The 27529-nt window shown below is 40.8% G+C and overlaps 1 protein-coding gene across 1 annotated transcript; it reads right to left on the bottom strand.

The window, feature by feature from the left end:
- Nucleotides 1-6757: 6757 nt before the first annotated feature.
- Nucleotides 6758-24413, bottom strand: TMEM26 (transmembrane protein 26). Its single transcript, XM_005433558.3, has 6 exons — nt 23962-24413; nt 20567-20645; nt 14673-14786; nt 13920-14140; nt 12803-12879; nt 6758-10532 (listed from the first exon to the last, which is right to left on the bottom strand). The coding sequence occupies exons 1-6, from the start codon at nt 24150-24152 to the stop codon at nt 10126-10128; spliced, it is 1089 nt and encodes a 362-aa protein (XP_005433615.1). The 5' UTR covers nt 24153-24413; the 3' UTR covers nt 6758-10125.
- Nucleotides 24414-27529: the final 3116 nt, after the last annotated feature.

Genomic DNA, 27529 nt, shown 5'->3' with positions numbered 1-27529 from the left:
ACTTAGTGAAGAGGCAGCTGGGAGGGTGAAAACTCTCCCTGTTGTAAGCAGGGGATTAAATTAGTTCAAACCCTTATATGTCTGCATTCTTGTTCTCTCAGGTGTGAAGTGGAATATCCTAATGCGGTAAGAATGTTTTTTTTGTTCTCCTGTTTTGATGACGAAGTTGTGAATTCAGAAGCTGGTTATTTGTTAAAGTTTTTTTCTATGTCTTTGGTCAGGGCAGACACAGAAACAAAAGAGATGGAGACGTTAATCATATATAGTCCAGTAGTGAGGAAAAAGGGAAGGAAAGTAGTTCACCACCTGCTAAGCTGGCTGCTTCAAGAGGGTTAGTTTGTGTCTTGAATGTAGTAGAGAGGAAGGTAACTGCTTCCAAGGGGACTTTGTCCTGCATGAGTCTGTCCTGAAGGATTATCTGCGGATTTCCCATTTACAGGACAACTGAAAGCAAGGGTATGATAAGTAGAGCTGGTGAATCTGACCTGTCTTTTGCACTGTTGAAGATGAGTGGTATGAAGAGGTGTATGCTACCCCATGGTTGTGCAAGATTGTGCTGAAGTCAGTATAGAAAGTATTTGGTTATGGTCACTATAACTTTGTAAGGGACTATTTTTTAATATATATATATATTTAAAACAAATTCTCTTCTTTTTTAGACCTTGTAGAGGGTAAGATCCTACTTTTCATTAAACTGTGAACAGCGGCTCATTGTAGAGTAAATCCTTTCATGCTCCAATTTGAGTGTAATGTTTAGTACAGTCTTTGCTGCTGCTTAGACGTATGATCTTGCAAGGTGTTTGATAGCTGTTCTGCTAAACCCTCCACCACACTGTCGAAGTGTGGGTTATGTGCTATTGTGGTTAGGTTGTTTTGTTTGTTGTTTTTTCTGTTATTTTTTTTCTTGAGAATGTTAAGGGTGATGTAAATCTGAGGTAAGGAAGTAGTGCAAGCAACAAACAATTGTGATGACCATAAAATAACCAGCAAAGAGCCTGAAGTCTGCAAATAAGACATTACACAATAGAAATTAGATAATGAGAGGCTGGAGAGCTAAAATACTGACAGTAGAGACCTCATGGTGTTTTATAACTCACAGGATGTGTTTTATGCTCTGTCTTGGGTACATTATCTTGGAGATCCGAGAATGGCTGACATGCTTTAGACCTTTTTTTTTTTTTTTTTTTTTTTTTTAGACCTAACCATTGTATGGGGAAAGTAGTAGTTTTTCTACTTCCAGGGTAATTTCTAGTTCCTATTAGACACCAGTTCTCTAGGTGCAGCACAGTGAAGTATGTTGCCCTTCTAAAAAGGTTTGGGGTTTGTGTGATGTGAATAGTTGGTGCTATTGCCTATCTGTTGAGACCATAGTGACAGGCTCTTTAAATTGAAAAATGGAAATTTACTGAAGTTCATTATTGGAAACACTTCCATAGAAAAGCTACTCTGAGAACTAGCTTAGATGCACAGTTAGTTCCTGTTGTGTTTCCTTACAGGCCACACTTACCTTATTTCCTTCGGTTTTCATTGCTTTAAAGAGAATGCTGGCTGCAGAGCTAGCTAAAAGGACAACTTGCTATAAGAAAGTTCTGCCCGGGCTGAGTTGTATGGATGTAGACACAGCCACATTTGGTGCACATTAAAATGTGATCAGCTGAAGATTTCTTTAAGGAGGTATCATATTTGCTCACTTCATTTGATTCAAACTGAGAGGCTTGATGTAAGCTATCTCATCTACAGAAACAGACCTTTAAAACACAAGTGTACTGCCTTAAAGCTTTTCTGGAAGAAATGGTTGTGTTAAAGAAACAATTCCGTAAAAATCTTCCCTTCTCTGCTTTTGCTCATTTTAAAAGGATAATATTTCTTATACCCAGCTGATGAAGGGAAATATTGTAGATTCTGAACTGTGTTATTGGTAACTGCGTTACATGGTATTATCTGAGGAATTGCTCTGGGACTTTAAGGACCCCAGTAAACCTCCAAGAGGTGAGAATAAAGCCTTTTCCAAGTCAAGTTTTATGATGTTGACTGTCTCTGAGCCAGTCCACTTCTTGTGTTTCATTCCCTGTTTCTGCAGTGGAAAAACTGATGTAGCTGGTCTTTTGTAATAAAGAAATGGACTTGAAATCATCTGATGGGAGTGTTGTTGAGGTAACACAGTTGGAGTTAAATAAAAAGTGTGTTTAAACACCCTTCCTGTCCGATTGTGAGCCCTTTCAAGGGTCCTAGACAACTGTATCTGGACAGACTCAGGCTTAATTTCAATGGCTAAAGGCTGGCTACTGTGGTACAGAGGCCACGGGCAGAGTGTGAAGGTTGAGTGTCTTCTCCAGGACCAACCAAGCCTCTTAGTATGCTCCTTCATAATGGTGTGTGTAGAGTAAGCTTGCTAGGCAGCCCTTCTATTTTGAGAGTTTCTCCTTTGTGCAATATTAGTTTACACATTACCTCAGCGTGTGCTTGAACTGTGATATGCAACTATCATTTAACTTTCCAGCCTTCAAAAGATTTGCCTAAGTGTATCATTTTTTGATAAGAAGTCTCTCTTCCTTTCATTCTTCTCAGATTTCAAAGGGATTGTCCCACTTAAAAGATCTTTTTTGAACCTGCATAATTATTGTGGGTTATATGTGTTGTTTCTTACAATTATTTTCTGCCTGTGAGGTTTCTGGGGCCATGTCTTTGCCACTACAGTGAGACCTAGAGACTTTCTATGCAGGAGTTAGTGTTTCTTTATAACATAACCTTAGAGTCAATATTTTATGAGTAAAAATACAATTGCATCTGAATACTGCAGAAAAGAAGCCAGTAACTTTAGTCATATTAGCTGTCATTTCTCAGCACTGATCATTTGAAAAAAGGCATCAAACCCTGAACCTGTTAGGTGCATATAGCTGTCAGAAGTGGACACACTTGCAACTTTGCCAGGTGTTATTTGTATATGGATTCTAGGAGATGTTAATGGAGCTTTTAAAGTGTCCCTAGGCCCCCACATTTGTGCATGCCTGTTTTTTCTCACCTAAAGTTGCCTAAATGCTAATTTATCTAGGCTTCTCTCTTGACTGTCTTTTTGACAAGCTTGTGCTACAACCATTGGTCCATCTTCAGCAGTTGTGGTGAGTCTTAATTTGTCTCTGTATGCAGTGATGATATCTGTCGTGTCAGACCTCTCTAAGGAAACTGCCTGCTTCTGTAGTATTTAGACTTTTCCTCAGCATTTGCCCCTTCCCATTTGTTCTAATACCTGAAAAATGAGAATATTTTGAAAAGAGGTGTGTGCGTGGGGGGAATAAATACTGAAAAACATAATGTGATGGAATGGGGATAAAGATTTTTATAGGAGGCATATGTACCTTCTCTGTGTTTGCATAAAGATGACGATGATCAATTATTTTCAAACCTTTAAAAGAACCTTGTACTTTTATTGTAGCATTCTGTATCTTGAGAGTGAAGTTTTATCCTTGTTCTCTATATATGTAAGTATCGGCAGTCCCTACAGGGTTATGCAGTATTGTGCTGTAAGAGAATACATCCATTGTAATCAGCACTGGCTACTGTAGAGTGTATCACTCTCCTTTGAAATCAGTACAAATTGATGGTTGTATAAGAGAGATGAGTCTCTAGCCCCATCAGTTTAAACTTTGAGGAAGATAATCAAAGGGAAATACAGTTAAAAAATCTTAGTTTTGTTGTATCTGATTTCATGCTAAAATTCTGCAAAATCACTGCTTGATTTGTTTGAATGTGTGTGGATTGCTCTAACCTGGTATCTATTAGTCACTTAGGAATTTGCAAGTCATCCTTTATAACTACCACTGTCTTTTGACTCTGTTTATTCTTCTCACCTTTCTCAAGCCTACACGGTGCACTGCAACACTGTACAAGGTGCAAAAATTTACATAACACTGGTAACTGTATTTGTCCTTCTAGAACATACTACTGCAGCACAAGTACCTTGTAGTGTAGAAATTGCCATAGTAACTACTCATTTCTTATTGATTAGATGGATAAAAATTCTCATAATATAGAAGCAGAGTAACTTACTGGCATATGGCTTCAGGCTACCCCTGTGGCAACTCTTATTTATGCATTCTCTTTTTTTTTTTTTCTGCATGTAAGAGGGTTTTTTTAATGAATTAGTATTCCTTGGATTAGACCACAAAATAGTCTTTTCTTTTCTGCCGCAATGGAGCTTAAAGTTTAACTTGAACTTGATATGCAGTTCACAAAGCAGAATATTAACTAATATTGGTTTGTTACTGGATCAGGACACCAGATTTCACCTCAACATGCAATCTGGAAGGAGAAAAGAAAGGGAAGGAAAGAAGAAAGAGTTCTCCCCTTCCCCTCACTTGGGGAGATGGCGAACCACTTCACAGAGCTGACCTGTAATGAGTAAAAGAGAATGCTCTAGTTTGGCATTATAATAAACTTCTTTGGAAGGTACTTCTTAAAACATTTGAAGTGGTTGCCTGAGAAAAGTATTCCTGTTTTGATGTTTCTCTGGTAATGCTGTAGAGATAGTAACGATCTTCAGCAGTGGCATTGCGAATGCTTACCAAAAGCAGGATTAGGCCTACAATGAGTTATAGTGTCTGACAGCTGTCTTGGTTCATGTACTGCAGCTGCTGAACGTACTACTGTCTCTTGCAATCCTGAAAGATGCTCCAACAAGGCTTCTACCAAGTGTGTTGTGAAAGACAAGCTTCTTATGAATTCTATCAGGGGACTGAAACTGTGAAGCACTCAGGATGCCGGGTAGAATTAAGCCAAACATATTCTTCAAATATGAAGCATCAGTTTATTCAGAATAATATAAAATGAAGTAACAGCAATATTCAACACGGTTTTTTACACTGTAAATCTGTTCTAACACTAGAGTCTTCTATGAGGCCTAGGTGTTAGCTGTGATTATATCTGTTCTCTATGATTATTTCAGGATACTGTTAGTTAGATATATAGGCGATGGAAGATTTTAGAACAATTTTTAGTTCAGGTCTTCCAAGCTGGTTTTACAGATGATACCCATGCAGGCCTGCTTTACTTGGCTTGGAGGCCTTTCCCATCTCCCAAAATTAAAAATGCTGGATTAGTGCATCACATTTACATTGTACCACCATTCAGCTCCCTTATCTTTACCTACAGTCTGATAGCCTGGTTTCAAACTTTGTATGACCTTAAGATTGTTTGAAGGAGATATTAATCCATTGGGCTACAGGAAATGCTGCTGCTGTTTCAATAAGCTAGTCCTTCGCAGACAGACTACTCAGGAAAACATTCTCCTCTCTGTAGTAGGCTACAAACAAATGGAGGAAACTCTTGGGCAGCTGTAGATACCTTATGTCTTTAACAGGAAGAAATAAGTTTGTGTCGTCTTAATCTTTGATATAGCCTCAATTCTTGTGTGCTTTTGTGAAGGCTTTCACAGGCAGCATTGGGAAGTTCAGTGTTCAGCATCTTTTGTCTGTGTGCTGGCATCTGGCAGGTGGGCCCAGAAAGCAGCCAGAAACATAGCTGAGGAAAGAACAGCAGTATATAGCGGATAAGGTAAGAGTTTAGGTTGATCAAGTAGCGAGATGTGTGTGTATATTTTTACATGACTTTCCCTGCTGCTCCTTTAACCCAATCTAAAGGGAAAAGAGACCCAAATTAGGAAAAGTTTGCATAGAGCTTTTTAAGGTCACCTGCAAGACAAACTCAGGGTCACTGGAACTCCCCTATTAGTAGCTTGTCAGAGATCATTGGAATGGAGCTGGCTGACAAGAGCTCTTTCCATGCTGATTCCAAAGAGCCAAGGAAGTTTTTCAGAACACAGCTCATGTGTGCCTTTCTCAGTCATTAGTATCTTTTTTGTTCGAGGTCTGTATTGCTGTATTTCCCTGTTGGTGCAATGATCAATGTTGGGTAAACATACTTCTGCCATTATGACCCCTCTTTATTGCCTTAACAGTCTATTCCTAATTTATAATGGTTTCTTTTCACTCATAAGGGAGGAAAAAACTTCCTTCCTCATAGAACAGCGTGGGAAAAGATAGAGAATTGAATACAAAGACTGGAGGGCCAAGAACTCTCCAACTTGCTGATTTCAAGACTTGTCTATTTTCTATTGACACTGAACCACAGAAACAGCCTTGTACAGTTTTAGATGCTAGTGTTCTGTTTTAATGCTCATTTCATAAACCTCATTTTTGAGAAGAAAATAACGATTGGGTAGGTTTCATTCAACTAAGGAAACCTGCATGGAAAGACTATATTCCAGGGAACTTACAGAAAAAAAAATTTAGATCAGTATACTGTTCAGGGAGTTTTGTATGTTTAGTATTTGAAGCCATAAGCTTTAAGATGTTTAATGTTTAGGTATTTCTGTAAGTGCTTTACAGACATCTGCAGAGTGTTTTCATCGGTAATCTCGCACACCGCAACAGAAATAAAAGCTGTATATGTTAGGCGTTGCCAGGTGTGTATGGGTATCTAAATGCATATATGTATTTGTGTGCATCTGTAAAATGCATCCTGCATGCAGATAATTAAATACATCCTCTCTGGGGTTATGCTGTGACTTGCATACTTGGAGGCAAAGGTTCTGTATAAAGAACAACCTATCCAGAATACAGTGGAATTTACTGCAGCTGCTGTGGGCTTTCAAAGCAATGGCTGCAGTCAGAATCTGGCCTAAGCAATTAACTTACGAAGGACGGAAAGGAAAAGCAGCATGTGGAAGACGTAATTAATGGGAACATGTAACAGTCAGCTCTCACATAATAAATTGGCAGCTATGCCTGAGGTAACTGCCTTTTATTTGCAAAATACAGTTGGAGTTTTTTAAAAGTAATTGCACATTTTCTTCCATTCCCACATGATCCCAGAGAACACTGTACAGTACAAATAACAACAGGAATGCAATATAACCATGGTTGTTGGTGTTCTTGGGGGGGCTTGTAGGTTTTTTTCAGATTCAGGGCTATTATCTTGTTTGAGCCAATGTCTGTAGGAAAGGGGGAATACACTTTAGCTCAGGAAAAGACAGGTGGTAAAACATTTTAGAGAGGCTTAATATGGAATAATCTAAAAGGACAAGGCAGAAACAACCAGAATAAATAACAGTAAATGGTTAGATATCTATTTGCAGAACAGATTTAGTAATGTAATTCTCTTGACTCAAATACTGGTTAAGATAAATGTTCTGAAATCTTTGTTTCAAAGGCTTGAATTTTCCCTGTCTGAAAGTTTACTGCAGCTTTTCCTGAATAGCAAGCATGACATCAGTTGTTCTTTAGATACACCACGGATGCTGGCAGATCTTCAAGAAAACGCACTCTACCACTTGTCTGGTGTAAAGCTCTGGAAGGCTTCAGGATGACACACTGGCTCTCCACATTCAGCTGCTGATTCAGCTGACTCAAACAGCCTGCTGGAAAAAAACAGTGCCATAGCCCTTCCTCTCAAAAATTTTGCAAGAGGAAGGTGAGGAGGGCTTACAACTGGGGTTTGCTACTGTGACCAAGCATACAAGCTACTAGACTTCTTAACTGCCATTTCCAGGCTTCTCGATGAAGTAGAATGAACTGCATGTTGTTCCTGCTGCTACCTGGCACACATGATTCCTCTCTGCACGCAGATGAGGAGACAGGCTACCCACCATTTAAGTGCCTTGTTTGTCTGCTTGGGTTTTCTTTTATTTTTAAGTGCAATCTGTTTGTTGTCACCCCTGACAGTGGGGAGGAAAAGGGAAGTCCAAATCTATTGTAAGCGTGAGGGAGGATCTAGCCTATTTTGTCTGTGAGTGAATGGGGACGGGATCTAGTTGTAACAACCTAGCATTGGAGTGAATTCTTCTCACCGTAAATCTGATTAGAAGCTCTACTGTTTAAAATGGAACAGCCTGAAGACCAGAAAATAATAGTTCTCTGTAAAATATTCCTGCTGTAACTAGTCTCTGTATCGCTGACCCCAGGGGATCTTGCATTTGCTGCAGGCTGAGCCTCGTAGGCAGTTTGTTGCTGAACTAAGCCTTTAAATAGACAGCAAGTTTAAACAAGTACATCCTGCAATTTTTGTACTGATGAATTTAGAATGTTGTTCTAGCAAGCTTAGTATACTCAATTAATTAGTAAGGATCCTTTTAACGGGATAATTACTGTATCAGCAAGTGGTAAACTCGAAATGAATGTGAGTAGTCCTGGCTTGCATCAGGAAGAGATGTGTTGCAGTTCTAGCAAACGATTCTAAAATCATCCTTGTGTGAAAGGTTTTAGACAGCAAAGCTTGTCAGCAGCAGCGCTCTAGCTTTCTTACCTCTAGACTTGAATTAAAATCCCAAATGAAGTTGTATTCCACTCTCCATATGTCTACTTCACAATGCTATGGCAAATGATGACTGGATTTTTAAAATTTATCTTGGAAAAAGGCCTAAAATAAGAAGAGTAGGATGTGCTGCACATTATTACTAGAATATGAATGGTAGAAAGGGCTATGAAGTATATGAGACTTCCTTCTTTATGGCTGTGCATTTTTATCCTTTTGTAATGTAAGGGCCTGATCCTGCACAGAACAGTAACAGCTCATAAGTATAAACATCGGTTCACATGCTTGGGGGTTGGAATTTTTAAACAGGCTCATCTTCCAAAGAATAAACGTGTCATTGCTTATGAGGGTATGGATAAATAAGCACATGACTGCTGCAGTGGTGGCAGAAACACTCTTACTCATTCACAAAACCACATTCTGTATTTAGATAGCTGAGGCTTTAGAAAATAAGGTTTAATTAGGTATTTTTCATAAGGGAAATGACCTTAGGGTCACTTTGCTATTTTTTATAGGTTTTTCTGCTCTCTTTTAAAATGGATGCAGAAATTTGTAAAAGCACCTGCCATTTTCTGTGAAATAGAATTTTTAGGCACACTTTCAAAAACCCCTCGATTTTACTTTTAGCTTCTATAAGCTAAGCCTCACAAAGTCAATGGTCTTACTAAAGTGTGTTTTGGGGAGAAATTAATTGGGCCCTGTTCTTCACTCCAAATGTGAATATAGTAAAAATTATTGATAACTTTGACACACAACAGACCAGACAATTGCTCAAGTTACTTCATGGGATCTTGTCCTGCTTTATGAAATGTGAAACACAAGCCTGAATCCTTTGTCTAGATTGTCTTGTCTAACTTGAGTAGGCCATTTTCCTTGTAGTTAGATTGTATGCCTGAGTTGGGCCACTTTTAGAAATAATATAAAATGGAGACATTTTCAAAACCTGTCTCAACTGCAAGCACAGTAAAACTTGGGATGGGCGGACTGACAGACTTTACAAGTATTTTGGGGACATTTCTTTTTTGTGTTCTAACTGGTAGAAATAGAAAGGCAAGCACATCTGTAGAATACAACTGCATTTATCACAGGCATTTTCTAATGATCTATGGGGCTGGGATTTTTTATTATTGTTACTTTTATTTGTAAGCTTAAGGTTATTCAGACCATGCAGGTCCTAAGAGACAGTCTTGTGTATGCAGTTTCATGTTGTTGCATAGTTTTTAACTGAATCTAGCCAAGGAGGTAACATCTGAAAATTTTCTTAATTTCTTGAATGAACAATGTTTAGATGTTGCAGTAACAGCAGAAATCTGTCATTCCCCTTCACTTGCATGCCTACACAGTTGTTACTGCTGAAGTTGTTCCCATACACAGTGAATATATTGTTCATCACGCTCTTGTTATGGCCCAACCATTCAATTAGAGCTAAATGCTTCTGTACTTCCCATAATGGAGAGGCTTGTCCTTCTATTTGAATACATGCAAGTACATACGTTAGCACAGTGCCACCAAAGATAATAACCAACTTTGTTAGTGTGCCAAACCTTTGTGGCTACTACAAACTATGGCTACAAAATCCCTGTGGATAATATAATAGGGAACTAGTCAAAACCCACCATACAAATGGATAAAAAAAAAGTCCCATTTCTATGAATTTGCCTCAGAAATTTCCCCTACGATTAGAAGAAATTATTGATCTCTTGATGGAAGAGGTGGCTTTGGCACTCAGGGTGTGTTTGATCATAAAAACAGGCTAAGCTCTTCTGAAGAAACTGTGGGAAACACAGCTTTTCAAGTCAGTAGCTGTGCTCGCTGATCTTATGCTAGAGCTTGGGATTCCTCTTTTGGAGGAAAGGCAACAAATTCTTTCATTTCAGTATCTTGGTCAGCAGCAGCATGAGTACTAGCTTCGTAAGGCTTGCACGGGCAACAGGTGACTTCTCCTTTCCGGCTCTTCTGCAGAATGGTAGCACGGAAGTCTAACGTTATCACTGCCAGACGATACAATTGTAGAGTCACAACTAAAATATTCTTAGCTGTAAAAAACACCAGCATCTGGTTGAATATTCTGAAATGTCCCATCAGGATTGAACGCACGATGAAGAAGGGGCCGTCCTGTATGAAAAGGCTGACTCCGATGTTCCACAGTTCCGCACTGTATCTGCACAGCAGCAGGCTGGGGATCCGCTTAGTTGATGCAGTTGGTTTGCAGCCAATATGCTGTACTGGAAACAAAATAACAGTTGTGGTAAAATGACTTTCTAAAATTAAGCCAGGGTTGGCCTAAAGGGCAGGGTACCCTGGATTATAAATGCATTCAACTGTTAACAATTCAACATAAAGAGTATCAGGTTTCTGGGATCTGTTTCAACAAAACACACCAAGCTCATGTTAAGCAGGCACTTACATGGTTCGCTGAACAGGACAAAAAAAACCCCTTTTCCATCCTACAAAGCTATCGGTATTTATACACTTCTAAAACAAGAAGCAGAACACCTAACCTTTCAGGTCTCTTTCCCAGATGTTTTTCTGTTAAATCAACATGCATGGCTAATAGGTATCTTTAAGAAAAAAAGCTACCCTATTGAACGGGAACAGCCTGAGCTGTAGCACTTCAGTTTGTTCCAGGCTAAGCCCTTGCATTTAATAGATTCACCAGATAGCCGTTGTCTTTTTCATGTGTCATAGTAAGGGTAAGTCACGTCAGTGCAGGGCAGTATCAGGCATTACAGATTGGAAGAAACTGTGGTTGCTGCTTGCCATGGAAGGCTTGAGCACAGTTACTCGTTCTTAGCCTTCTGGGTATGACATTGCATGCAACTGCGGGAACTTGCATGGATGTGTTCCACTTGGTTATAATAGTGGCGGTGAGCTAACTTAAATGCCTTTTTGTGGGGTGGCGTCTCAAGAATCATCAGGAGGGTTTGTGTGTGGTAAATGTGACTGCTTCTTATGAAAATACATGTAGCTTAGCTAACTTGTCTCTCGGGCAGTGGCATTTCATTAGTTTAAAAAACATAGCTGCTTGTGATGCAGTAACAACTGCCAAACATTTCAGCTCACCAAAAGAATTCTATTGTTTGAGTCAACTCGGGAGGGGGGGGAAGGGGGGGAACCTGGACTTAAGTGGAAAATGAGTTGTAGACCATAGAAATTTGCTGAATCCACTAGGCAAAACTTCAGCAGCAGCTAATTTTTTAATATGTTTTGTGCCATTGCTGTTTAATTGCCCTAACTGCATTGCTGTAGTCCAATAATGTGTCTACAATTTTCTAGTTTACATGATGTTTGAGGTAGGAGTAAAAATTCTGATCCTTAAATGAAATATCTGTGCAACTGAATAGAACTACCAAGAATAAACTGTACCCATAGTAAGTTTAAGGGAAATGTGTGTTCAATAATTTAATTTTTAACTGGTAAATGTAATTAAATTGGCAGAAAAGCAATATCCAGAGGAAAAAATGCCCAGTACAAAAGTTACTTCATTTAAATTAAGTGAATACAACTATTTAAGTGCCATTTTAATTTCAGTGGTGGTTTTGTGTATGTGTGTTGGTGATGGTTCTTCGTGTGGGTTTGGTTTTGGTTTGTTTATTTTTTTCTAGATCTGAGTGGTGTGCATCTTTAACAGAAAAAAATTCTGATACTGGTAAAATACAGCTGTGATAAATCTGAAATGTAGTTGCATTAGTTTTTTTCAGGAAGTGAGCTTCTTGAGGTGAAATAGTGAAATATTTTCCTAATTTCAGTGTTGAAAATGAAGCCTAGTGTTGTCCATGAAGAAAAGGCTAATGAAAAAATCCTGGAATAATATGTGTGTAATTATTTTATTCATTTATTATTTTAGTCAGATGCTAATGAGGATAACTTATCTTTGGACTGGTATAGTTGAATTGCAAAGTTTTAGCGGCTGGAGGCCAAAATGGTTGGAACAGATGATGATTGGGCAGCTTTCATTCTTCTTGAACACAGAGGGGCCCTTTCTGCCTGACTTGGCTGCCTGTTGGGCCTTTAAGATACTGGTGTATAGTCCCAACATTGTATGGTCCTTCAGGTTCCTTGTGAATAGGTTAATTTCTCCTGTGATAATATCTTCTGTGCTCTTGGCTGTGCTGTTCCCTGTGATTAAGAATCACCTGTCTCTCCATAAGGTCTAGCAACCTTCCCAGGTTTCAGCCGTAATATAATCTGAGACCAAATCTAGCTCAAGAGTTTACATAGTGAAGTTTAAGGCAGTAACAGGCAGCTAGAGCAGATACTCCAATATAATATTACACTTTCCTCTTTTTCTGGAAGTAGTTTTATCAGGGAGATCAGAGGTTAGCCAGAAACAAGTGTTTCTTCCAAAGAAACCACAATGAACTTTCTTCAGAAATCATCATTGTCGTATATATTGCTTTCCACCAGAAATCCTTGGTATGCCCTGTAGTGTGTGCACAGCCACAACACATGCCAGTAAAAACATTTGTTCTCTTGTCTATGGGCAACTACTAACCTGCAAGATCAAGTGGAAACTGTAACATACTCCAGGTCCATACAGCAAGAATTGCATTTATGAGAGCATAATTCTTCCTATAGGAGGGGAAAAAAGTGGTAACAGTGAAGATGCAGTTTCCTTATGTGTTAACAAGAATGTTTCCTGCAGTATTTGGAATGTCATTTAAAAGGGTGGCTGAGCGAAACAATGATTGATTAATTGCACGCTCTGAGATGTAAAACTAAGGAAAATAGAGGAAACTTTTGGTATGGAGTTTCTGCTGTTCAGGCTACGAGTTCCAGCTGTGTAATTACATTAAATATCTGATGCTAATGTTACAATGATAAGCATATGGAAATAGACTCTGTGGCTCGAAGGGGAGATATCTTTACCCTTGTAGCGATTACACATTCCTTACAAGCCTGAAGCTTCCCTGCCAAGTGGGAAGGACCTCTTTTCCTGTTGTAAAACCTTTTATTTGATATTTTAAAAAAATAGTATGTCTGTAAGAGACCTCTTCTGTGATTCCTCTTCTTTATGAGGGATGTTCACAGCTCATCTCTCAGTGCTGAGAGGGGGAGATGAGCTTACTTTCTCTGGGAGAGATCACAATGTTGAAAATGCACACCAGACTATGCTATTCCCTTTCTTCTTATCTTTGAACACTTTGTCATTCTATCATGAAGAAAGTACATATGAGATAACCAAAGAAGCAACTTGGATAATGAATCACTAAAGCAAACTCTAGTTGCTTCCTCGCCAGTCTGAAACAATTCATTAACCTGAGAGAGGCTTACTGTGTATCCAGTGTTTCAACTCTTGCAGCTATAAGAACTGACACTGCGTGGCAGTTATGCTAGTTGTTTGGCTCTTTGTACACTTTTATTGTGATGGATGTGACATGCTTCTCCACTGGCAACAGATGAGTAATCCCTAAAAAAGCTCATAGGACTGTTAGGTCTTTTAGAGAGGGAAAGGTGAGAGTAGGAAAACAGAGCCCTTGAACGTAGCCTTCTGTTACCTGTGGGAAATGCAGTTCCACCAGTCTGAACGCCACAGATTGCACAAACAAATCTTCAAACAAAACAAATATATTGCATTATGGCAATTATTTCTGTCAGCAAATAGTTCTTACCGAACATCTTCGATGTCCAAGGTTTCACTAGCAAATTCAAGTATATCTGCTGCTGTTCCCACAAACATGAGAAGCAGCTGAGACAATTGATCCCGGGTGATTTCCATTCCAATGGGGAGAAGCCATCTCCCAACTACGAGTAGCAGCAGAAAAGTCTGGTGGAGGGCCAGTGTCCATACAGTCTCACAGATTGTGGAAAGCTGATTCACAAGGACTTTAGCCTGTTTAAAAGGCAACCACAATAACGTACTGTAAGTTCAGGAGACTGATATTAATAGGTACCTTCAGAGACTGTATTCACCCTTGAGCCTGTTTTTGTTCTCCTTCACCTTGTATTAGAGCAAATCATTCCTATGTGGCAGGCATAATTTGAAAAAGGCACATTAATACAAACTTTGGGTAATGAATAACAAGTCTTTCTCTATGTACTACTACTCCTGTTGTAATTTTTCAGCTGAGCATTATCTTTTGCAGAACCATCACCCAGACACTTTCCAAATGTGGTTGCTGAGATTTGGAAGAGGATGGTGGGAGAGTCTCCTCTTCACCCAGAGACTTGTACTACCAACAGTAGTATGCAGCACACCATAGACCATTTTCACAATATGTTTTTTTGAAACTTTTCTTCTTTTTTTTTTTTTTTTTTTTAGTTTTACTCACTGTGTGAGGACCTTGCCCAAATAGACACAACAGTCCCCTCTAATTGCTCTAATATCACAAGAACTTTACTAGGATTAGGAAAAGGTGTCCTACCGTTTGAATGATGTGGTGATCTGTTCCCTCACTTCCATGACTGCTGTCTCTGGATTCATTGAAGTCTTGGTTGCTGACATTCACCTGAACTGCTCCAGGCTCATTACCACAGTACTGTTGTGAACAAAAACATCACATATGCATAAACATCCCACACAGGGAGCAGATGTGCTCTGTGGTTGAAAGAGCCCTGTTTCACTGAATTGCAGAGAGTTCATTTGTGAAAGTCGATGTTTACGAAGGTACATGCTTACTCTGAATGTAATTCCCCCCCTTGTTCAGAAGGGAGAAATTCATCTCATGAAGACAGGAGTGATGTGTTGGTAGGTTCCTGAGAAAGTGTAGGGTTGTACTGTGCAAGAGGATGTAAGTACAAAGGTTGACCGAGTAGCTGACACCTTTGTGCTGTTAAGACCGCATTCTTTCTATTTGATCTGCCTGCAGCTCTCCAGAACAGGCTACTGGGTTTCCTACATAATCTCTCTTTGCCTAAAACAGTAAAACAGGGTAAAAAATTATCATGGTCAATCTACTGTTTTATGTTCATGGTCAGTCTCTATGTTCAACTTGTTCTCAAAATATCTGCTTCTCATCTTTACGGTACAGAAGAAGTTCTCTAAAAATGCCATTGTTTCAATCTTCTGTATGATTTCCCTCAAGGCTGGAATAATAGAGTTGGGGAAGGATGCTTGGGTTGTATTCTCTGCCCCCTCCCAGCTGTGCCTTATTCTGCAAGGCAATTCATAATGTGAGAGGTGAGATTCAGGAATAATTAAGAAAAATGGGCCTGTGTTGTTGCTCAGCCCTGCAGAGTAGAAAAAAAAACCAGGTGTTTTTACTTTCTCCAAGTACCCAGTGCTCTAGGAAATCAAATATTGGCTAAAACATATGGTTATTTAAACTGCAATAAACCAGTGGTGGGACTGTGTCCTGTCTGAGGTCTGCAGCACTGCCCCTGCCCTTCTACCTCCCCTCCCAAGGCTGCCCCTGGAGCAACTGGGGTATGGTGCTAAATTCTATCTTCATAACAATCCCTTAATATCCCTTTTCTTTGTAATAAAAAAGGGATAATTAGAAAATCAAACCATGCTGTTATTAAAGACTTTTATCCTGTCCTATTTGTGCCAGAGAACACCAGATGATTTGCATTTCTCCATTGGGCCCCCCACCATTTTATTGCACAGGGAGTGATTTTTCTGCAACAATCAGAGTGTGTTCTAGTGCATACTGAGTAGCTGTGTTCAGCATCATGCCTGCCAATATAAAGGCAACATTTTCCAGCAAATGTCACATTCTAGCAAATTTCAGATTCTACTTTGATACTTTACTTGGTCTCTGATAATGTTGCTAAGTATCTGGGTAAATGCTGCCTCTCGCCTGACCTTGTCATAGATAAATGGAGCACATTCCTGCGGTCTGAAAAATCTGGGGAAAAAGGTCAGTGCTTGTTGCTTTTATATTTGGTGGTAAAGGCTCTTAACTGAGTGCTTCCCTAATTTGGACAGTAGGTGTGAGAGCGTTGAAAGATTGAGTCACAGATAGGGGCAAGATGATATTTCCATGTGGAAGAGGGAAGTCTAAAGATCTGGACATGGAAAGAGTGAGATGGAGGGGCTGGTCCTCTGTCTGGCTGCAGCCTTGTGGGGCTAATCTCGCTGTGTTAGCCCTTCAAACAAAGAGAAACGGAACACCTTGTTTAGAGGATGTTTTGGAAACGAAATTTAACTGGTGCTCTGGAGAAGCCTTTTTATCTGTTGCCTGTAGAAAAAGTCTAAAGTGTGGGGAGAGCAGCCCCCAAGGTCAAATCAGCCCAAATCAGAATAACCCCTGCAACAGGCAGTGTGACACAGTCGGCTGAGGAGACCATGACCTAAAAATATTGTGTAACTGGTGTAACCACCCTAGAATATTAAGTGAATATCTACCTTGTAACAAATAGCTTGGGTAGACAAAGGGATTACTAACTTGTGCTGGAGGAGGAAGGCTAATTCACCCTGACGGCCTTTGGATTGTCATTGTCTGCATTTCAGCTTACTCCTCTGCCCCTTACCTGACCCAGCAGGGGTAAGAGGAAGGGAGCTGTGAACTTGCATTAAACTTCACATCGGTGTTTGTGGTTTTTTTGTTTGTTTTTTTAAAGCCCTGCTGCTCAGGGATGAATTTGCCAGATTTGAGGGAGGACCCACGTAGGGTAGCCTGCCACATCTGCCGCATGTGCAAGGATAGCGGAAATCCCTTCCCAAACACTGTGAGAACTCCCAGCAAGTAAATCAGGTGGCTGAAGGACAGGAGTGAAATAAGAGCCTGTAGCAGTTGTACTGTGTGGGCAGCAAGGCGTGGGGCGCCGCGCTCTCCCCATGCCAACGGCAGAGAGCAGGTAACTCTTGTGGCTGCTCCCCACAATCCACGCGCAGGGCAGAGGAGCTACAGGAGTCAGCAACTCACACCGCTGGAGGGAAGCGGAGGGAAGCATGCCACAGCTTACATGTGGCTTGCAAGGAGGCTCTTTTTTTTTTTTTTCAAACTTTAGTGGCACAAAGGTGCAGAGAACACTTCTTTAAGAAAATTAATTCACTTTATCAGTGTCTTTTGTAGGTTCCCTATGTGTAATTTTTGTAAGTACTCCCAGCTGAGTCAGGGGTTACTACTTCAGTGCAAAGCTCCACGAACTCTGACTGAATGGCACTCCTCAGGGCTGGGTCCACATCTCTCCTCAACTGCATGCAGGCAGCAAATGGAAAACTGCATCTGCAAAGCCGGTTGTTGAAGCAGGCTCCTGTTTTTTAATTTAAGTACGTTCATATCTTGTTCTGGTTTGTTTCTCTCTGAATATTTATTGAATACTGATTGTGGTGGTGATTCACTTGAAAGTTTGCAGAAGACCCTCTATTTTCATCATGTATATGCATGTAAATAGGACTAGTGGTGCCAGGCGTATTTGCCTAGCCAATTATGTATGTGCAGTGACTTAATGGGAATGTGACAAGGAAAAAGTGAATACTAAGTTTCACAGGCAGTTGACAAACGTGGTTTACCTCTTTACTGCTAGAGCCCAGTTACTCCTAGGTTCCTAGGTATGGAGACTTTGTGTATAGCTAAACAAATACACCTTTTTTTTTTTCTTTTTTTACTGTGCTGAAATAAAACAGGAAGAAATTGTACACATTTTGCATAAATTCTAGCTCAGTTTACTTCCTTTGTTTCTTCTGGTATGAAGCTTTCATCCCTCTGATTTATAAAACATCTAATCAAAACAGAAACTCTGTTGCCTGACACAGTGTTGTGCTAGTGTGTAGCCTGCAGAGAGCTCACTGTCAGTGCATGGGGAACTCCTGAAGCATCGAACTAATTCAGCAAATTTATCTCTGCATGTTATTGTGATCCATTATTCCCAAATAAAAATGAGGTTAGCTAAAACTTTTCACAGTGGGTCCAGCACTGAGATGGTAAAATTGGCACTTGAATACCAGGGCAAAGCATCCTCTATCTTGTTAAGATGCACGGAGGCTGGCAGCCTGGGCACATTGTGGAAGATGCTAGCACTTCCCTGGAGCCGGCCCTCTGCCAAGCAACAGGTACCCTGCTTGCTCCCTGCCATTTGCTGGAAACAGTGTCACCGTTGCTATGGCAACGCGTGTGATGTCAGAAATTCAAAGCAACCGTGACTGCTTCATTTTGCTTATGCTGGAAAGCTGAAATGTAAAACAGGGAGAAAGATTGCATAAACTGTTTTTACAAATTGAGGAAAATAACAGATATGGGAGGGAAGAAATGGTAAAAGATGTAAGATCGCTTTTAGGACAGAGAGGTTCTAGAATTTTAGCTGGTAAGAGAATCCCACCTCCCAATGAGGCTGAGGGAATGGGCGCTAATATTCACTATTTCCTTAAAATGTCCAAGTAAAGGTTGTTAAGAATAGTTATAAGGTTTACTAAGTGTCTACCTTTTACTGACTGGGAAGCCTACATCAACTGCAGTGCTGGTAGTCAGGTAAACCCGGCAAAAAGTGGTCAGTTATTGCTTTTTGTGCAGTGATGCACCAGGCATTTGAAAAGGTAATGGAGGTATTTGTTTATCTGAGATCTTATATGATATTAAGAAATAATGTTTGGGAGTTTTAATTAAATAGTTTTAACCTTCTTGCCACTCTGTTTTGCAGACAGCAATTTTTTCACTCAGTATAGCTCAATTTACTTTATAGCCTCTCCCAAACATGTATTTCATCCCTAAATACTTTACTGCAAAGCAGTAGTTCCTATGTAGTCAGTATTTCACTGTTGGTATATGAGTAGTATTACTTATGTCCAGTTCTGCGTTACTTGGAGAGGCAGATTTGCCTCTGTCTTCAGGAAAAGAGACTGCATATCAGCACGTGCCTTAAATAACAGCACCAACACAAGCAGTTAAGGTTTCCTGTGAAAGATTCGACATGAGATCAAAGTTCTACTGCCTTAAAAGACCACAAACCATTTTCACGGTGTATACGTTAAATGTGTGGATCTAGTAACTGCATAATTACCCCTTCCGTTAGTATTTTAATAAGGAAAATCTTAGCAATATTTTAGTATCGGGAGTAGTACTAGCCTGGGTGCTGTGCTTGAGATTAATTGTTAGGAGGGCTGCTGCCCTTCTGGAGGTATTGTTTTTGATTCTATTAGGTTGTGTGTTTCGAGAACTCTCTATCCTATCTCTCCAGGTATAAACTAAGCTGTTAACTTGATATACTCCCTCTTTAATTCAGAGTAGCAGTATATCAATAAGAACAAAGTATGCCATGTTCTAACATCATTTTGGGAAATAAACTGCTGCCTTTGACTACAGAATTAGCCTGTGTCTTGGACCAGATCTAACTATGACAAATGTTCTCAATATCCACATTACCTGTCTGTGACTGTTTAAGGAGATTTGGCAAAACAAGAAGACAATAAATTCCTGCTGCTGTATTTAGAAAAAGCCTCAGGCATTTTCAGTGTAAACACAATTTTGAATATTTGATTATGCTTCTGTGGGCTCTAACAATGTTTCAAAGGAGAAAATGAGGCACTATGTCTTCTTAGTCTAATTTATGTATTTTCTTCTGTTACTTTTTGCTCTTGTTCCTATTGGGCCCTTTTCTGCTGTGGATGTAAGGTAGTACATATGTACAAAAGCTGGGGCAGACAAAATTCCCTTTTCACTACGTGGAAGTGCTATAGGGACTTGAAAGGAGCCTGCATGAGGAGGTGGTTCACTCAACACCAGCTGCTGGGCTCATTTGCTCTGTCCTGGCCCTAAGTGACCCCATCCACCAAAAGACCGATTGCCTTTAAAATTTTTACCATGTGTTTTAATCTGGCAGACACTCCCCTGCCAGATTACTATACAGCACAAACAAAGCAAGAACGCTGGCAGACAAATTACCATGTCGGCTACCTGTGGTAGCAATCTCTGAGTATTCTTCTAGGTTGCAGCAAGCATGAAGTAATTTGAGGCCTCTTCTACGGACACCTGTCTCAATTTTGGCTTGCTTGGAGCTGTGATATCTCCCTGTAAGTGCTGTGAAACTCATACTTTCATTTACAAAGACCTCTAAAGCAATTAAGTTCCCTCACCATCCTGAGCAAAATTCAAGCTGGTAATGTGGGGGTGAAATGCTGGTTTTCGAACTTCTAGTCCTCTGTTCCCCAGACAAATACAAATAAATGGTCTAATTTTTAGCTAGGAATGAGGCTCATTATTTGATATTTAGGAAATGCATGGTAGTCATAGTATAGCTGTAGCTGGGTTGGGAGACCCACCACTATAAAACAGAAAATTGGAACAGGACCTGGCAGGCTTCTGTCCACATGCCAAAATCCAACCCATCAAATAATGCATCAATTTCAAACTAGTCCATCTTGCCTCATAATAAATACCTGAGTCCCATGATGAATTTCTAGTAGCCATAGTGATGGTACTGTGCAAATCAGATATAAAAATATTGCTGGTGAAAACCTGTAAAGGAAAAGAAAATATAGCTTGGTGTTATATCACATCATAAATACCATATATCCTATGATTATCTGCATTAAAAAGTATCTTGTGCCCTCCTACCAGGTGGGATACTAAGAAATAGGGTAACTGCAAATAAGAGTTGCTATTCTTGCCAAATTCCTCATACTGTCAGTATTATGAATCATAGGTTTATTTGTACATCATCAAAGATCATATAAGGAAGGTTATTTAAAATCTATTTTTAAGAACTAACCAAAGGACTTTGCTGTTTTTATTCCATCAGTGTTCTCTGTAGTTAAAATAAAAAAATAAAAAGCCTCCAGCTTACATGCTCTTTCTGATTTCATGAAGGGTGAATTAATACATTTAGTCATTTCATTGAATGATGCTGGGATAAAGGTTGTTGATCAGAATCCTGTGCATTGACATAGGAAAGGTAGAAATGGCATTAGTTTGCCTAAAACCAGCATTTCTTCAGTAGGAGGTCTTTCAGTGGCAAGCTGAAATGGTTTATGAAACTGGGTCTTAGCCTTGTTCCCCCATTTGTGCTAACAATTGTATAATTCTCTAGGATTTCTGTCTCTAGTTATTCTTTCCCTGAAAGTCTTATATGAAACTTATGACAGCGAAGTTTTATTATCTTCAGCTTCTTGAGATGAGTTTATTCAGAAGTACCAGAGAGTTTCATTACTCCTCCTGCAAGCACTGATTCTTGTGAGGGTTGCCAATGTTTCCTTATCAAACGTGTGACAATTTTCTTTGGGGTGGGTGTTTGGGGGGGTTTTTTGGGTTTTTTTGGCAATTCCAATCCTTTTGGACTAGGAATGAGGTCTGATGCCACTAATGTTTCATCTAGCTCTGCTGTAGCATGGAGTAAGCATCACTGCAATGCTGCTGAGCTCACAGCAGCCTTTGCACCATCACGTATGTACTGGCCCAGGACAGGACAGTGGAGTCAAACTCAGAATACTTCCTTGATTCCTTCTACCTTGTCACTGTCACATTCTGCAGTGAGTTTAAATTGCTCGTATGTATGTAACTGCAGCAACATTTTGGTCAAATATTGTTGCATTTATTGTTTGTTCCTATCCTGAATGAACGTTTATTTTGTAATCATGATGTTTCCAGTGGAGACTAAGTATCGAGGAAAAGAAAAAAACCTTGCTGCTCAGCAGGGATGACTGGTTTGCTGAACTGCTATGATATGTTTCAAACAATCCCCTCTAAATAAGACAGTCCTGGTTTGTGTTTGGGGGTTTGGTGGGGTTTGGTTTGGGTTTTTTGTTTTTTGTTTGGGTTTTTTTGCAGTTGGTTGGTTTGATTTTTTTGCAGAAGTGAGGGGGTGGTGTTTGTTTTGGTAGTGGGTTTTTTTGTTGTTGTTTGCTTTTTTTTAAAAAAAAAAAGTTAATTATTCTGTAGGGTTTTACCCTGGTTATTTTGGAAGAGAACACACCTCTCATTTGAATGGGAGAAGTAACGTATTTCACAGTATTTCCTGTAGGACTTGAGCACATGAAAAATCCATCCAGCTGGCAGGTTAGCAATACTGAGCTAATGATACCATGTCAGGCCAGGAGACTTCAGGGGCTTTAACCCTGCCTTTCTTTCAGAAGGAGCAATCTAAAGGAAATATGTGGCCAGGCCCACAATAATACTTTTTCTCTGCATGTCCCGTTTAATTTTTTGTGCTGGTGTACTAAGCAACACTCTTCTGCCAATAATGAATGGAGAGTGTATGAAGCTCTTGGAGTCAGGAGAGTCCTGTGGCACAGTCTGCCCTTTGCTTGTATCAGTGATTGTCTATGGTGGCGTTTCTATAAATGCAGATGATATACTGCCTGTTCTGAATGTGTTTTCTGCCAGAGCAGAAAGTTATCCTGATGCAAACAGATGCTGATCACTTGTCTACAGTACTTACATAGAAGCATACTTTACTGTATTGCTTAAAGTGCTGGACCACATCCATTTTCAAAATTTCCTTCTACCTAAATTTAGCCCAGTTTTCTAGTACATGGTTTTGTCTAAAATGGATCTGCTTTCTCTGTCTGTTTTTCTTTGGATTTTCCAAAAGCTGCCATACTAAGTGTTCCTTCATGAAGATTCTGCTGCTGCCTCCTCTCCCCGTTGAATCTGGTCTGCTCACTCTGCCTCTGTCTCATAACTGTGCATTTGGAGCTCTGTTGTTAAATTTTCCTGTGTCTCGGACTTCATCACTAGTTTTATTACATTCAGATTTAGAGCATGGAATGCTTGTGTGAACTGTCACACAGCACTGCTGCTGTTATAATGAGTTTCACAGTTGCAATGGGCAGGACTTTAAGATCATTGAAATATTATAGGGCTTTTTCTGTCCTGGATTTGTCTCATGGCCTGCCTGCAGTTTGAGTTTTTAAAAATAAAAGGTGCTAGTGAAATCCTGACAATTAGTTACATGACCACTTCCTTTTTACAGAGCGTTTGTTTTGGCTGACTGAGTGCTGATGAGCTGTAGATGACTGTAGCAATTCTTTTGATGCATGTAGAAACCCATGTACTTGGGCAAACTCTGCTATGACTAACTTTTTTACCCGTTTCTCAGTCAGCCTTTCATGTGTGAAAGTTCCCCTCTGGAATAGCCTCTCAAATCTAAATATATAAGCCGTTCTTGCTGTATTGCAAAAGAGGTTGCTGCTCATCATTTATTTGTTCACTGAGGTTTTGTTCATGCCCTAGCATGGCATTAGCACTATTGCAAGTAGCAGGGATGGGGAATGCAGTCCCAGGGAAGAGGTGCAAACCAGGGCATGGCAGGATGGGGTAAGAGGTGCAGGGCATCTGTATGGAATAGCCTGTGTGGGCCCCTCAGCACTCTTGTGCGCCTCATAGGTGTAGTCCCTAACACCTTGCTGTTCAGGAGTGCCAAGTGATATGGTGAGGGAGTGCATGCCCCCTGCTTCCCCAGCCCTCGGGACAGGCAGCTCCAGAGCATGCATCTCTTGCCTGCAGCTACATTTCCCGTATTTTTCAGCTGTTAATATGGATACACATACAGAACTATACAGACGGCGGCTCCCAAGCAGTCTGCTGCAAAACTGCCCCTCCTGAAAGCCTTCTGAACTTGGCAATGGACTAGCCAGGGCTTTATCAGTTTTCTACCCCCACCCTCCACCCCCAGGTGCAGCAGAGGGGAAAACGCAATCCCCTGAAAGCTTGGCAAAAACAAAGCCAGGACTGCAGTGCTCTCGGGCAGCAGCCGTAGAAGGCAGCCTTACGTCTCCAGCAAAGTGCATGCAAAGAAGCAAGAGGGGCTCCATCGGAGCCGGCAGGATATGCTCACCATTTGTAGCCTCTGCCTTGCTTAAACTTGAGGGTGAGCCCTGTTTCCAGGCACAGGAGAAGATTGAGCAGTGCCAGTAGCCAGTACTTGGGTTCTTTCTTCACTGCAGTCACTCTCCAGACCCCGATGAGAGAGTGCAACACAAAGAGCAGGCGAGTAACCAGAGCATTGAGCAGCACCATCAGCTCCATGCTGGACCAGCCCCCCGCCCCTCTTCCCGCACCGCAGGGGCCCTGTGCTGTTCAGGAGCCCTGGGAAGTTACCCTGGGAATCACTGGGAAGCGTGCTCACCACAGGCAGGCAGATCTCTTCTCCTCTTCCATCCCCACAAAGAGGCCCATTATAACAAAAAAGAACCGGCTTTGCCCCTCCCCCAGACTTCCTGAAAACTTTTTAAAGGATAGGGGAAAAAAAACCAAACCCACAAACCAGAAAGCTCCCGATTCCAGGCTGCAGGGGGTTGTAGCGCTCAGTACAGCTCCAAGCACACTAAGGCAGGGGTGCAAAGGGTTTCCTTCCGTCCCTTCTCCATCCTCCGTTCAAGGACTAAACGCCAGGAAGGTTTCTGTCTCACACTCTGCTAAGCCCCCCTTGCTGCTCTCAACACGTAGGCTTCTAGCAAAGAGACAAAATCTAAGAAGCATCGTTAACTTGCATCTTCTTTGCTAAAAGCTTCATTACATTACTCAGACTGCAAAACTTTCTTTCCTCCTGCCTCCCCGTGAAATATATAATTCATATTTGGGAGCTTTTAAAATTGTTTGCTTAACATTGCAATACAGAAAGCAGAAACCGTGTACTTAATTCAATGCTGGGATACCCATGTGCAACAGAAGTTAGAAAATCTAAACTGTACTGAAATCTAGTCAAACTACTATACTGTATAAACTACACCCTGCTTCAGGACTAAGTAGCAGCTCCAGAAATCAGGCTGAAATCTTGGCTAACAACAATGTTACTGATTAGGCCAGTAGGGACATAGTCAAACCTCTGCCTATTTTTGTGTGTTAGGTCAGCTACCTCTAGCCTGACCTTCAGTATCTTCTGTGGGAACAGTTTAAGAAGTACAGAGTATGTTTAAAAATTGCTTTGATGTTTCTCACAGTGATTACAAATGTTGTTTGAATTTACACTTGGGTAACCAAAGAGAAATATCTTCTTGATCAAAATTGTCACTGTCTTGCTCCAATTTTGTGTTAATTTGCTGCCAAAGCGCTTAAAACTGAGATACACCTTTTTAAAATACACATGGGGAAACAGGAATGGGTGAGTCAGGTCCATGTAGCATACTGTGGCACTCCAAAGGTCCTAACTTCCTAGCTGATTTAATTTTAAATATCCTGTTCTACTTTAAACACAAGGAGATACTCTTCTAAGAGTTGTGACCTTTGTAAGAAGTTGTTTTTCCTCAATTGCTAAGAGCCACGTTTTCCTCGCTGAAAACCCAAGCCTCTTTCTCTGTGAAGCGCTGAGGCTGGTGCTGCCAGCTGATATCCTTGCGGGTGGGGGCACATGGAGAAGACTACTTAAAAATAACCCTGCCCAGAAAAAAAGAAAAACCAAAGCCGCTCCACAGCACAGATCACTCGCTCGGGAAATGCCTGAATAAATAAATGGACTGTGCAGCTTTTTGAAGCAACAAAATCAAGTTCCTCACACTCTGAGGAAAATTAATTCAAGTCAAGGGCCTACTCCTGATAATCCCCTGCCAGCGGCTACCCTGTCATATTGTGCCTTCAGTGCTGTTGGTTCACAGCCCTTCCGCTGGTGTTAAGGTCAAACCTAGTTGAAGAGGAAACGGGGAACAGACGGAATTGAGAGACTGTTTAAACAAGATACTCCTTCGTGGGAGTGGTATGTGGAACTGGGTATGTCTAATTCATGGAGATCCCAACAGTGCAGATGTCATAAACTTGGAAAGATGACGATCACTGGGACATTCACATGATATCATGTATTCGGGAAGTGTGTGGTAAGCTTTGCTGATAGCTAGTACCTCTGCATATTAAAGACACTTCGGAGCTGAACTGCTTAAGGTAGTTTCATGAATGAACAACCCAGATTTCACATTGGTGGAAGTCCCAAACTTAAGTAGGAAGAATATATAATATTGACTCTGCCTAGCTGACCAGTGGACCACGATGGCAACACAACAGGCTGAGTGAAGGAAGAAGTCGGTAGGTATGGATGACTTCAATTACTCAGTCTAGAAGAGGCAAAAATTGTATCCAGACTTGACAGAGTACGTTTTTACATGTCTCAATGGCTGTTTTGTGGAGCAGCTGGTTCAGGAGCCCATGTGGGCAATGCTTGACTTTAATCCTGAGTGGTTTACAGGATATGATGTAGAGAGTAACCGCTGAAGAGCTGCCCTGAAATGAGGCTCTTGATGTGCTTGGACTCTGTATCCTCGCAGGAATAAGACAAGCCAGAGTGTTCTACTATTGGCGTGCTCAGCTTCAAAAAAGGAGAACTAGACACAGATCAGGAAATTTGTTGAAAGAAAGACAGATGGAAGACCTAACTCTTTGCAGGGAGTATGGATATTGCTTCCATAAATCACATGGGAAGTGCGGAGAAAATAACTATGTATCAAGAAAAACTTGAGGGAAGAGTGAAAAGAAGCCAGTTTTGGCAGACTAAGTGAGATTGCAGGAGCAAGAAGGTATCCTATCAAAAGCTGAAGTGGTGTCCAGATGAAGAAAACTGAGAAGATGATAAACTCTGGCAAGTTAAATATACAAACATGATAAGGTTGGCTGAAGGAGTGTGAGGGACAATTGGCAAGAAGCATAACAACTAAAATGTCTGTTATCTGTTCAAACACATCATGAAAAGGAAGTCTGCCAGGGAATTGTTGGGTCAGTGGATGGTCAGGGGGCACGGAAGCCCTCAGGGGGTGATAAGGCTGTGCAGGAGGAGCTGATGAACTCTGGAGTCCCAGTATGAGTACAGATGTACACTGTAGCATGGGACAGCACTAACTCCTGCACAAAAGCTTATAGAATTAGTGGGTTTTTTTCTTTATGACATTATATCTACTGGTATTCCATTATTTCTGCTCTTTTCATAGTTTCTACTGATTTGCAGCTTACAGTTGTCAGGCTAATTGGTCATGGACTAGGGAGTACTTGGGGGAGAAACTGTCTTTACCTTGTTCTTGTACTCTTTCCCTGCACATGGAGTTCGGTCTGCTGTTGGAGGCAGACAGTAGAATAGACGGACCTTTGCTCTGACCTGAAATGGCTACGCAAATAGAGACTGTCTAGTCTCTCAAGAAGTTGACCTGGAGTGAGAGCAGGCCAGTTTATGCATATGGTAGCTTGGCTGGATCCAAGCTCAAAGCGAGACTTGTATTTGTATGAAGTGCTCTCCTAATGATACACCCTCTCCTTTTTCCTGTCTGGAAACTTTGTCCATGTGGATGCTGAGAATTGTCTGTGTCTGGGAACTTTGGCGAGTTAGGTGCTTCCATTTGAGCTGCCATACTCTGGCAAATCCTGGACACAATGGTGTGAACATGTCATGGTCTGTGGGATCTTCATCCAAGATACCTTGGCAAGACCTA

The sequence above is a fragment of the Falco cherrug genome, chromosome 9 (genome assembly GCF_023634085.1).
Source record: "Falco cherrug isolate bFalChe1 chromosome 9, bFalChe1.pri, whole genome shotgun sequence".
Taxonomy (NCBI): Eukaryota; Metazoa; Chordata; class Aves; order Falconiformes; family Falconidae; genus Falco; species Falco cherrug.
This window is presented reverse-complemented; position numbering and strand designations above follow the sequence as displayed.